General features: G+C 47.1%; 1 protein-coding gene across 1 annotated transcript in view; it reads left to right on the top strand.

Moving 5' to 3' along the window:
• Positions 1 to 13532, top strand: part of LOC144094168 (uncharacterized) — a 459487-nt gene that overhangs the window by 325024 nt on the left and 120931 nt on the right. Inside the window, exon 33 of the mRNA XM_077628085.1 lies at positions 4434 to 4487. Coding sequence (XP_077484211.1) covers positions 4434 to 4487 — 54 coding nt within the window. The remainder of the gene's footprint in view (positions 1 to 4433; positions 4488 to 13532) is intronic.

The raw sequence follows: 13532 nt of genomic DNA, 5'->3' as shown, positions 1-13532 counted from the left end.
TCACTCAGTTATTCGGTAATTTATTAGTTTTTATTTTCACGGCTTGATAAGTGAATCTCTCTTGATAGGCTACATTTCCCCCTCAATCTCCTCAGGGAGGAGAGTTCTTGAATCCGTGTTTGCTTGTGATTTGCTTTTTCACATGTCTACTTGCCAGTGACGCGTACCTGAGGGTGTGCATCCGCTCACTGTCATAGTCCATTTTCGTCCTATTGTTATTGCAATGTGTGCTGTGCAAGATAGCGTGGTGTTCCCCTGGAATCACCATGCTCTCTAGCCGGTATTTTGTCAGCAGTTACATCTCCGATGCCGACCTTTGTAAGACGCCCGTATTTTGCGTTATCACCTCTGGAACATTTAATTTTGTTGTGCACGCAGTACACTGAACAGGAAATTATTTTTTTTTTACGTACAGCAAGACCCCTCTTCATCATCAGCCTGATTACGCCCACTGCAGGGCAAAGGTCTCTCCTATGTCTCTCCAATTAACTCTGCCCTTAGCCAGCAGCGGCCAACGCATCCCACTTAACTTCCTGCCGACCCCTGCTATGCTTGCCTTCTCTTGAATCCAATACGTTACCCTTAAGAAAGAACGGTTATCTGGCCTTCGCATCTTCGCATTACATGCTCTGCCAAAGTTCATTTATTCCTCTTTATTTTATTTATTTATAGACTTACTCCGGACCATGGTTAGGTCCAAGTAGGAAGGACACTTTAAGCAATATTAAAAAAGCAAATAAAGTTATACAAAATATAGAGCAACTCGCGTGGCCATTCACAACATAAACAGCAATTAAAACTTGCAGAATTTGCAATGTAATTAAACCTTTAGAAGTTTGAGGAGCTCTGAGGTGTAAAACAAAAGATATACAAAATTTGCAAGGAACCAGTCAGCATAGAAGGCACTCGAAACAATTGAGGAGCCGGTAGCTCAATAAAAAAATTGCAACTTATAACGAGTACATGTCATAGCGCAGTTCAGGAATACATGCTCTAGTCCATGGCCGTGTAATTAGATCTAGGCAAAGTTACAGCAAGCGACAGCACGAGGAAAAAAATAAAACTTAAACAAGTTTGTGCGTGCAAAATATGGTGATAATAAGCTATTGTGGCAGTGCCGAGTGCTTCTAGCAGGCTGTGGAATTAAATATGGGTACAGGTGAAGTCGAAGTTTGTTGTTTAATAACAAGGAGAGAATTCTAAACGAAAGTTTTCCGCCGCTTTTCTAGGAACGGCATATCGGGGCTTTGCATTAATTCGGAAAAAGAATCAGCTGTCAAAAATTTCGAGAACACAAACCTGTCAGCTTTCCTTTGCACTTTATCAATATTTTTTCAAGATTCAAGATTCTTCAAAATGTGGTGTGCGGATCCCCAAATATGCACGCGTATTCAAGCTTTGGCCTGATTAAATGAAGGTAGCAAAGAAGTTTTGCATTGGGTGGAGAATTATGGAGCTCATGCCTCCGGATACGAAGTTTTGTAAACGCAGCTGTACAGATAATGTCAATATGTGACCTCCAAGATAGATCCCTTGTAATTGTCGCACCTAAGTACATGACGGCAGTGAATTCCTTAAGCTCAGAAGACCTGATGTTATTACCCATGGTTTCAAATAGGATGTGTTCAACCTGCATTTGTTTCGTCACCTACTCCGCCCACTTCCGGTGTCTTGTCGTGGCACCTGTCGTTTTTCTTTCGATAGTTCTCTGCGTTGTCCTTAACTAAAGCTGAACCCTTTTATATAGCTTCCATGTTTCTGCCCCACAGATGAGTGCCGATAAGATACAACTCTTGTATACTTTTCTCTTCAGGGGTACTTGTAAACTGCCATTTGTGATCTGAGATAACGTGCCTTATGCGCTCCACCCCATTCTTGATTTATGGTTTATGGGTGTTTAACCTCCCAAAACAACTCAGGCTATTAGAGACACCGTACTGAAGGGCTCCAGAAATTTCGACGACCTGGGGCTCTATAACATGCACTGACATAGCTCAGCACACGGGCCACAAGAATTTAGCCTCCATCGAAATTCGCGTCTTTCGAGTCAGCAGCCGAGCGCCGTAACCACTTAGCCACCACGGCGGCTCCACCTCATTCTTATTCTTCTATTTATTTACCTCTCATGATCCAGATGAGATGTCACCACCTGTCCTAAGTAGACGAATTTTCTTACCACTTCCAGCACCTCGCTATCAATTTTCTCAACTCCTGTTTTCTTGCGAGACTGTGGAAGATTACTTTGGTTTTCAGCATGTTCATTTTTAGACCCACCGTTCTGCTCTGCCTGTCTGACACATTAATGACGCTTTGCATTTTATCTCATCAGTGGCATAATAAGGTAAATGTCATCAACTAATCGCAGATTACTTAGGCACTCTCCATTCGCTCTTATTCCGAACTGTTCCCTATTCAGGCATCGGAATACTTCCTGTAAACACCGGTCACAGCTTGGTGTTGCCTACAGCAAGCACTACCTGCACAAGATAGGAATAGAAAGTAACCCAAACTGCGTACAGTGCAACGTTCCAGAGACTGTTGAGCACCTCCTTTGCGAGTGCCCGAACTACACTGATGTGAGGAGAACGCTGGAAGCGGCCGTGAGACAACTGGACTCTCGCCCTCTCTTTGAAGAGTCTGTTCTAGGCGCCAGGGCGCAACGTGCTGATTGGTGCTGTGTGACGAAGATCGTGCTCAAGTTTTTGTGTCAAACATGCTTGTATAGCCGTCTGTTACCGCCAGTGCGCTGCCTGGATGGTTTACACGGTTTGCATCGTTTACACGGGTTGCGGTCTGATATTATCCGTGAGAGTGCACATTTCTGTTTTAATGGAGCCCCTACTCCCGCATGTCTTAATGAATGTGCTCAGGACATGAATATCACGAGCGTCTATTCACCGCGATGCGAGTGCCAGCCAATGTGTGTGTGTGTGGACATCACCCCATGTAACTCATTGTATTATGCCATCATGAATCTACTTTCGTTCTTTCCCTTTCCTACCCTTCTCCTTTCCCCAGTGTGGAGTAGCAGGCCAGGGTCATGTTACCACCGGCTGACCTCTCCTCTTTTCCTCTCATTAAAATTTCTTTCTCTCTCTCTCCTGTAAACAGGCGGTAACTATCACTGGGTAGATCGTGTTTCCCTGTCTGACACCCTTCCTTGTTGGAATCTTGTTGCTGACTTTATGGAGGATGGTCGTACCTTTGTAGTCGTTATAGATATCTTCCAGTATTTTCACATAAGATGCTCCTACACCCTGATTGCGCAATGCCCTCATTACTGCTGATGTTTCCACTGGGTCAAACGCTTTCTCATGATCAATGAAGGCTACGTATGGGGGCTGGTTATACTCTGCGCATTTTTCTATCACCTGACTGATAGCGTGAATATGGCCTATTGCGGAGTATCCTTTAAGAAAATGCGCCTGATCGAAGTCTAAGGTTCTCCTGATTCTATTATGGATTAGCTAGTAACTTTATAGGCAACGTACGGTAAACTTATAGGCCGGTAATTTTTCATGTCCTTGACGTCTTTTTTATGGATTAAGATGATGTCAGCGTTCTTACAAACTTCTCATACCCTCAAGGTCGTAAGGCGTTGCATATACAGGGCGGCTAGTTTTTCTAGCACACTCTGCTCTCCGTCCTTCAACACATGTGCAGTTACCTTATCCTCACCGGCTGCTTCCTTCCTTTGCATTGCTTCTAAGGCAGTCCTTACTTCTTCGTTACTGGTGCAATGTCCCATTGCTGTGTGATGCTGTCTCTTTCATTAAAGTTCTTAAAATATGTGGATTATATTCGATACTGTACAGATTATGTAGAACTTTTTTTTATTCTAGAAGTGTGCCATGAGGCATAAGTTGAAAAAGGAAGGGGGGGGGGAAGGAATTCACGGAATTGAAAGTTAAAAGAAGGAGTGAAGAACCATTGCGCTGAGGTAGTCGCACAGGTTGCTAATGAAACGGTTGTCCATAGTCCACTTCACGTAGTCACTTTCGCGGTTCCACCGCAGGCCCACCTCCCTGAGCAGCCTTTTTCAGATAGCAGCCATCGCTGGGCACGTCCACAACAAGTGCCGCACATCACAAATGTCCGGTGCAGCGCTACAGTGAGGGCACCTGTCAGGTGCTGGCAGATCTTGTGTAGAACTCTTCAGCTTATTTGTCTATCTTATTCATATTGCTAATGACATTGCCCTCTTTGTCTTTTCTCACACACATCTGCTTTTTACCTATGCAAGACCCTAATTAGCCGTAACAGAGATCGTCGTCTCAGAATTTTTTTTCTAACAGGGCTATTTGTTCTGTCAAGGAAAAGCAGGCTTCCGCCACAGGGAGTGTCGTAGGAAGTGGGGAAATCGTTCCGAAGTCATACAGTATACCTGTCTGAGATGCGTGTCAGTAATTAATCCCGATGCTTCGCATCTGCAGGGTGTGCAAGGACTTCCAGGCCCTAAGGGACCTCGTGGGGAGACTGGACTCAAGGTGAGAGGGATTATGTTCGCATTGTCTGCACAGTGGTGTGAGTTCAGGCACCACAGAAACGCCGTCTTTATTATAGCAATGGTAGAATATTGTAATTATGGAGTTTTTAGAAGGGTTTAAACAGAAAGGTGAGTACCAGTATTTAGACCATTCAACTTGTATTGTTTTCTTACTTTTTGTATCCAACACTTCTTTACTTCCCGCTGTTGTTACTGGCAGAATAACTCAAATGAAAGCGGAACTTGCAGATTACACGCTGCTCCAAGCCAACGAGGCAAAATTTCAGCGTTAGCTTCCATCTGAACTCCGGAAGCTGTTGTGTCAGAACAAATGAAAGGCGTGGATTGCACTTGCTCAAGAAGTTACAAGCGCGCGATGAGTATTTAAAGCCCTGACCAAGCGGAGTTCAAGCTTTTTCGGCTCAATGCGTCACGCTTTTCCTGCATCCTTACCCATTACATAGGTGGTCATCGGGAATCATTTGTATTGACGCGTGCACCAAATATGCACTGATTCATCATAAGGATTGAGGTTCATCTTAGGAGATAATTTTACGTTTTATAATCATAGTAAAGTATCAAGAGCGCAATAAAGGTCGCCGTGTTATACCAATATTCATGAATATTTGGTGCTTTTTTCTCAATGCTGACCATCGCGATTTGTGCTACTTATCAAAAATAAGGGTATCGAAGCGTAACTGGAACTGAACCCGAAACCGGAACCAAAGCTGTATTTTGCACGCAACAGAAACTAAACCGAACCTGTATTTTTTTTGTGACCTTGAAACTAAGCGCGAAACCGTTCCTTAACTGTTTGCAGCACAGTTCAGCCCTACTTTTGTGCAGCACAGCATAGAATTTTCTTTCTTTCAGACCAAATGAGAGGTCTTGCCACACATATTTGATCCGCGAGATGTGCGACAGTGCAAAAATGACAACCAATCTAGGAGACAACAGAATTGGAGAACGTTGGGACTGCAAAACAAACCACGCGCTTCCATAATGTCAATTTGGCAATCCTAAAACATTTAACACGAAGCCGAGGACAAAAATTGTGAGTTTAATAATGCCCTTCTTTAACTTATTTGGGTTCTTTTTCGAATTGTTAAAGCTGCTCTAATTTAGAGACATTTCGTGCGAGTACCTTTCCGTTCTCTTTGCCGCTCACTTCCCTTGTGGGAAAGGTATGCGCAACGATTAAGGCACGATGTGCAACGTGTACTTCAGCAGGCGTTCATTTCTCACGGAACAGCTACGACCTGAAGGCTATATCAATCAGGGCAGGTTTTTTACAAGATCGACAGACTGTTTATTGCAGGCGACAGACATAAGCACGCAAAGGTGAGCGTGGGGCAATATTAGAGGTAATAGGCCTAAAAAAAACATCAAGGCAAGTTACCTTCTCTTGCCACTCATTATTAGATGAGCGTCGCCGACGGGTTGCGGCCTTTTGAGTATCTTCCGAGCATTTTGCAGACAGGTGCTTCCAGCGCTCTTACTATATTAGCATGTCGAATCGTTCCGATTTTGCTCTTTGTCTATCCTAATGATTCGAAATGAACTGTCCCATCTAGTATACTTATTTCTGAACAGATTGCAAGCAAATTATTCCTTGTTTTCCCTTGACTAAGCGCCAGTGGTGACGGTCATATAATGTTCGAACAGGGAATATATGTATGCAAGGTCAGCCCTGTAGTCGCTTTGTGTCTGCAGCAACAATGACCGTTCTTGGCAGGCTGTTTTTAACGACGCAAACTCCTGCTTGCCCAAATGTGTGAATGTCGATACGTGTCTCTTTTAACGGCTGGTAAAAACTTGAGGAAATAAGGGGCGATATATTTCTCTCCATAGCGTGGTCAAGCTATAACGAGAGGGGTTTTTTTGGCATCCACCTCTTTTCGACCATTTGTATGCAAGTCCAGCATTCTTGGGCGGACGGGCGGTCGGAGGGTGGGATGGATGTATGAGTGGGTGGGTGGACGGACGGACGGATGGAGGGAGGGAGGGAGGGAGGAGGGAGGGAGGGAGGGATGGGTGGATGGATGGATGGATGGATGGATGGATGGATGGATGGATGGATGGATGGATGGATGGATGGATGGATGGATGGATGGATGGATGGATGGATGGATGGATGGATGGACAGACGGATGGACGGAAGGACTGTATAGTCCAACAGATACAGGAAGGGTTTTAGCTCTCCCACCTAGATGATGGCTAGGAGTCATTGGATCCCAGCGCCTTCTTCGGCCTGTCAGACGATCCGTAATGTCTCTAGGTGAAAGCTGAAAAGTAGGGTCTTCCATCGCCCCAGCGTCCTAATACTACGGCTTTCCGGTGGCGCCTCTGAGCATTCCTATACCATATTTTTGAGATAAACTCTGTCCTTGCATCACTTACACCTGTCTGGGTACTGATCAGCATAGTAATGGCTGCACGCGGCGACACCACGTTGTTGTCTGATCTTTGTCTAAGGAGGAGTCTGCAGGTGATAATTTTTGTTCACCCAGTTCTGTAGTGTTGGGCAATCTCCCTGTAACTGATTAAGCGGTCGCGTCCCGTAAAAAGGCTGGGCAGCACAACGGCTCGAAAGTAAGACCTCGAACCAATTCTTGAGCCGCCTCTTTCCCAGTGAGCGAGGCTTGCGTAGCAGTCCAGATAATTTGTACCGGCCTGTCGTCTCGACAGGTCTGTAGAATTCCTAGTTCTTCAGGAGAGGTCCTTAATTTCGAGTAATTCTCCACCACCGACTTGGAGTCGCACACTATGGTTTTGACCTTTGTGCATGCTATGCGACCCCTCGGCCGTCACCGTAGTCGGCGGCGCAAACATAGACCACGTCATGTGAGTTTTTCAAGCGTTTCCTCGGCTTCGGCCCTCTTTTCTCTCCGCTCTGTGTGGTGTTCCGGCCGAATGTTCCCAGGTAGTGGGGGGATCTTCACGCACGTCCTCACTTTTCGCGACAACTCGACCTTGACGCCTTGCTGTCCGTCCTAGCCATTCGTTCGCTTCGCTGGAGCGTCTCTGATGGCAGGGTTGCTCGCAAGACTTTCGTATTGCGACACCATGCAAGCTTCTATCACATCCTCCAACATACTCTGAAAAAATGGGTTCATTAGTGTTTCATTCACCATGCGGATTGGTAGCGCCAGCGCGCGCTTTACACCTTTTCCGGATGACACCCTCGATTATCTGCCTCTCGCAGCGCTTGAGGCTTATGTGGGGGACACCGTAGGCATCTTATTTCTGAAGAAGCCCTGGACTCGCCTTACTAATTTGGGTTCTTTCATTCCCGATCGCATAGTGGCGATCCTCAGGATGAGCCTCATGGTTTGGTGAGCGTAGGCTGCGAGTTTCCTTATCGCTTCCCCGTTTTCGTACGCCTGCTTAGATAAGCAGTCTTAGCAATCTGATATGGTCCACCTTTGGATCTGGATGCCCTCCGGCCTTGATGCAGATTTGCGGTTTCTCCTTCGTGCCCCTTCGGGCAGTTCGTAATCAGCACTTTTGACTTATGTGGCGAGGATTTCAGTGCCCTGTCAATACGTAGTCTTCGACTGACTGGATGGCCATCTGCAAAGTTCCTTCCATTTCGCCGTAGATTCCTTCAGCGACCCACAGCTTAATGTCACCCGCATACAAGCTCTGGTTCAGGGCATCGATGGCTTCGTGGTTCCCGGGAAGCTTGATCGTGGACGTTCGAACACGATGGGCGATAGCACGGCGGACTTTCTCTACTACCAGGCTACCCCAAGTTGTTTCCTCCGATGTGCATTCAGGCTTAGCCATTCGACAGAAATTCTTTGATGAAATTTGCCCACGTTCAAGTCCTGGAGGTTTTCTGGGATGGCTCCGTTAGCGACATTGTCGAATTCTTTCGCGAGGTCGAGTCCTAGGTTGTCCCTCGCGTACCCCGTCTGCTTCGCATCGATGATTTTGTGCTTGAGCTGCAGCATTACTTTTGAGTGGAATGCCCCAGTAAAATTTTGAATATTGGCAGATTGTAAGGTGCCGTTACGGAAATATTGAAGATAATGGTGTATTCTTCCGACGTGTAGCATAATTTTTCTTTTATATTCTTCCATTGCTCGTACCGAGTAGTTAAGACTTCCCCGGAAAACCAATGGCGAACGCTGATTGCTCACGACAGTAAAAACGTTAATAGCAAGAAAATGAAGGCCTGCCGAGAAGAGATCTGCGGATATGTTAGCTGTTTTAATGAAATCTTACAAGATATGAAAAAAATGTGTTCATAAACATTTTCTCATTAAAAAATGGTTTTGTCCAGTATTGCTGGGTATACATGATCAATATTGTTATTATTGTTACTTATTCTTTGTAACTCCTTTTAAACACGAAAATACCGTCACACAGAAAGTTGACAAACAACATAGGTATGTTGTCTACCGTTGAGAAACAGGATATGTTGCCGGCAGACGCTGTGGGCATGTCCCGGATATTTTCAAAACGTTGCCAGATGAAATCGTTTCCGCTACTCCTAAAAGAATTTTGAAAGAATTAATAAAAAAGGAATGGTTAATTCCTAAATTAAGGAATATTTAATAGTTAAGGCTGTTAATTAGTAGAGAAATTTCACAGCTTCGATATATTTAGTATGACATGGTTTACGCAAAAAGCGTAGTGGCGCTAAAAGATGGAGACGACACACACAAGACAGGATTCCGTCTTTAAGCGACCGTACGCTTTTTGCGTAAACCATGCCATGCTACAAGCAGCGAGCGCAAATCAAAGTCTTGCTGAAATGTATTTTGTGTTTTCCAGTTTTTTAATTTCTGTGAATACTGCCCCTTTTTATCGCTTTCTACATTTGTTCTAGTATGATTTTTTTTCTTTGTTCATATGCTCTTGGATCACTATTCATTTCAATACGCGACATGTACTGCACATCTAAGGCGCACTCATAAAAACCATCTAGAGGCTTATACCAGCCTGTTTCTGCTGTGCTGCAATTGTCGGTGGAAAAATTATTATTATTGTTAATATTACAATCATTGCTATAATTTTTGTGTTAAGTCAAGTAAAAGTTTGTTAATTTATTCTAATTAGTAGCTGTCCATGCAAGTTCGTGTGTATTTTGCTTTCGACACTAAGTTAAAGTAGGTCATGCAGAACAAAGTGGCATAAAAGAAATTTTGCACTTTTTCAGTTTGCATAAAGCCTTCACAAAGAAAAGAAAGCTAAGCATCATTAGGTTTAATGAGACAACTAATTCACGTTAAAACGTTTTTTCGTCAAGAACCCGTATGAACCAAATTCAGCCAGTTCGAGCCGGTTGAGGCGGAAAAGGTAAGTTGATCCGGAGCCGAACCAGTATCTGAACCCGAAAAGCGTGAACGTAAAACTAAATCAAATCCTAAAAATTGCGATTTGACAACCCGGCAAAAGACGCATTCGGAGTCTTTCAATCATGAACAAATTTTTTTCTCATCAGTTATAAATACACATTGCCACTCTCACAAGCAAAAACAAACCAAATGAAAAAAAAAGGAAGAGTTCAAAATGCTGCGAAGCTGCAGAGGAGGAAGGGAAAAGAAAAAGGTTTACAAAAATAACCTAAAGCTTACCATGCTGCATAACACCTGACCAACCACATGAAACGAAAGCACAGAGGATGCCGAATAGTACTCAGAGCTTTAACGCTGGCAACCATTTGGCTAATGTCAATACTCATTATTTCGAACCACTGCAACCTTTTGTGCTCATTGACCCATTACAACTACAGTGTAATAAGAACACAGCACACTATAATACAGAACACACCGCACACCACAGAAAACCACAGTAATAAGCACAGCGTCACGAACAACCAGCGGAACCGTCCAGGCACAGATCAGAGACCGCGTTCAGTCCTGAGCACGCATGAGCGACCGAGCGTTCGGCGCTCGAGCTTCAGAGTGTTCGGCGCTTCTCGTCATCTTCGTTGATCGCCAGCCTCTGAAGATTCTAAAGCCCGTGTCCAGTCTTACAATTCCCCCCGGGTGAAAGGGCGCCATCCTGGCGGCCTAGGGCTATGTAACGACGGTGGGGTCGTAGTAAGGTTTGAGGCGGGTCGCGTAGACAATTTCGCGGCCTCGGCGGCGATGATCAGGGGATGGCGTAAGGGGTTCGATGAGGTAATTGACAGGGGATGTCTGCTGAAGAATACGGTAAGGTTCCTGGTACTTGCTAACAAGTTTGGAGGAAAGGCCGGGACCTTAGGAGGGTACCCAGAGCCAGACCAAAGAGTCGGGAAGGTAAGCGGGAGGAAGTGCAGGGGGATCACGGGTGCTTTTCTGCTGCTGCTGGGCGTGAGAAGTGAAGGACCGGGCAAGCTGTCGGCATTGTTCGGCATAAGTTGTGGCTTGAGAAAGAGTTGTAAATTCGGAAGCATCAGGGCGGTAAGGTAGAATGGTGTCCATTGTGCAAGAACGCTCACGGCCGTAGAGGAGAGGAAGGCCGGACCTATATCACTGAGCAGCTCTTAGGGCGCACCATGGCGAAGAATGATGCGATGGAGAATGAAGGATGCAATGTTGTGGGCTGTAGCAGATGGTAAAGGCAATGTTTCAGCGTAACGTGCAAGGTGGTCGATGGCAACGATGATCCAGCGGTTCCCGGCTGATGTGCTGGGAAGAGGGCCGTAGAGGTCGATGCCAACACGCTAGAAGGGCTGTACTGGGCAATGCAGCGGCTGCATAGGAGCGGCAGGTCGGCGAGGTGGATGTTTTCGTCGCTGGCATGCGGTGCAGGACTGAACGAACTGGCGGACGTAACGGGCCATCCCACGCCAGTAGTACCGCTGTCGTAGACGGGTGAAAGTCTTTAAGAATCCGGCATGGGCACACTGGGGATCATCGTGGTAGGAAGAGCAAATGAAGGAGCGCAGATGTGTCGGAATGACGAGAAGCCGCTTGCGACCATCCGGGAGATAGTTCCGGCAGTAAAGGAGCTCGTCTTGGATGGCGAAATGGTGGTACTGACGACGGAGAGCACGGGAAGGAGGTCGAGACGATTGGCCAGATAGCAAATCAAAAAGGCAAGTGATCCACGGGTCTTTGCGTTGCTTGGAAGCCATACCAGCGAACTCAAACTTCAAAGAAGGCAGGGCGGATATACAAGGCGCTGCCTCAGATGGTACAGGGGGACGTGAGAGGGCGTCAGCATCGGCATGTTTGCGGCCGGAACGATAGATAACGCGAATGTCGTACTCTTGGAGTCGCAGAGCCCATCGCGCCAGTCGACCAGAGGGATCTTTCAAAGAGGACAGCCAGCAGAGGGCGCGGTGATCAGTGACAACTTCAAAAGGGCGCCCGTACAGGTAGGGGCGAAATTTGAGAATCGCCCAAAGGATGGCTAAAGACTCCTTCTCGGTGACAGAATAGTTGGCTTCAGCTTTTGTGAGTGTCCGGCTAGCGTAAGCGACAACGTATTCGTCAAAGCCTTGCTTGCATTGAGCGAGTACTGCATCGAGGCCGACGCCGCTGGCATCGGTGTAGAGTTCCGTCGGAGAACGAGGGTCGAAGTGACGCAGAATTGGTGGAGTGGTGAGGAGGCGACGGAGTGTCGTAAACGCTTCATCACAAGCTGGCGACCAGGTAGGAAGGTCGTTGCTGGAAAGGAGCTTGTTCAAAGGGTCGACAATAGTGGCAAAATTGCGGACAAAGCGGCGGAAGTAGGAGCAGAGGCCGACGAAGCTGCAGAGGTCTTTTACAGAAGTGGGCTTTGGAAATTCGGCCACAGCTCGCAACTTGGACGGATCCGGGAGAACGCCATCCTTCGACACGACATGTCCGAGAATAGTGAGCTGCCGAGCTCCGAAGCGGCACATTTGATTTTCAAATTAAGTTGGAGGCCACGTCGGCCAGGCAGCGAAGAACAGTCTCGAGGCGCTCGAGGTGAGACGGAAAGTCCGGGGAAAAGATTACAACGTCGTCTAGATAGCAAAGGCATGTGTGCCATTTGAGCCCTCGGAGTATGTTGTCCATCATGCGCTCGAATGTGGCGGTGCATTGCAGAGGCCGAAGGGCATGACATTAAATTCGTAGAGCCCGTCGGGTGTGACAAATGTAGTTTTTGGGTGATCGGCCTCCGCCATCGGCACCTGCCAGTAACCGGAGCGCAAGTCCAATGAAGAAAAAAACTCAGAGCCCTGCAGGCAGTCAAGGGCATCGTCGATACGGGGGAGAGGGTAAACGTCCTTGCGTGTAATCTTATTCAGACGACGGTAGTCCACGGAGAAACGGATGGAACCGTCTTTTTTCTTGACCAGAACCACTGGCGATGCCCACGGGCTGTGCGACGGTTGCATCACGTGACGGTGGAGCATGTCGGTCACCTGGGCATCAATGATGCTGCGCTCAGCGGCTGACACGCGGTACGGACTTTGGCGCAAAGGTCCATGGGTTCCAGTGTCAATACAGTGGGTAACGGTGGTGGTGCGGCCCAAGGAAGATTGCTGGTAGTCAAACGAAACTTGAAAACGCTGCAGAACGGCTGCAAGCTGGTCTCGTTGGGTAGACGTCAGGGCGGCGTCGACGGAACGGTGAAAAATATCTACAGACGACTGATTCGTGATGGGAACAGGCGTAATGGCGCGGAGGTGAAGGCCGGCCGCGCTATCGACGAGGGGGTATGCGGAGGCGGGATCGAGAACGGCAACGCTACCAAGCGATTGGCCACGGAGTAAAGTGGTAGGGCAGGAGAACGGGTTGGCCACATAAATAGCGCAGGAGCCACGGAGTAAAGTGGTAGGGCAGGAGAATGGGTTTCCACATAAATAGCGCAGGAGCCACGAACAATTCTGAGCACAGCATAAGGCAGCAAAACAGACTTTCGGTCGGCGCATCGTAAAGAGGGGGTATAAGTCACAGTTGCATCTGAGAGCGCAGCACAAGAAAGAGGCACCAGCACCGAAGAGAAAGGTGGAACGTCTGTGTCCTCTGAGATGACCACAGTAGCGGCAGCTGCAAGGTTACGTCCAAGGGAGCGTCACTGTAGGGCGACAAGTCAAGCTGAGCACGGACGCAGTCAATAACGGCGTGATGTG

The sequence above is a fragment of the Amblyomma americanum genome, chromosome 6, assembly GCF_052857255.1.
Source record: "Amblyomma americanum isolate KBUSLIRL-KWMA chromosome 6, ASM5285725v1, whole genome shotgun sequence".
Classification (NCBI taxonomy): domain Eukaryota; kingdom Metazoa; phylum Arthropoda; class Arachnida; order Ixodida; family Ixodidae; genus Amblyomma; species Amblyomma americanum.
The sequence above is the reverse complement of the archived record's forward strand: the minus strand, read 5'-3'. Positions and strand labels throughout refer to the sequence as shown.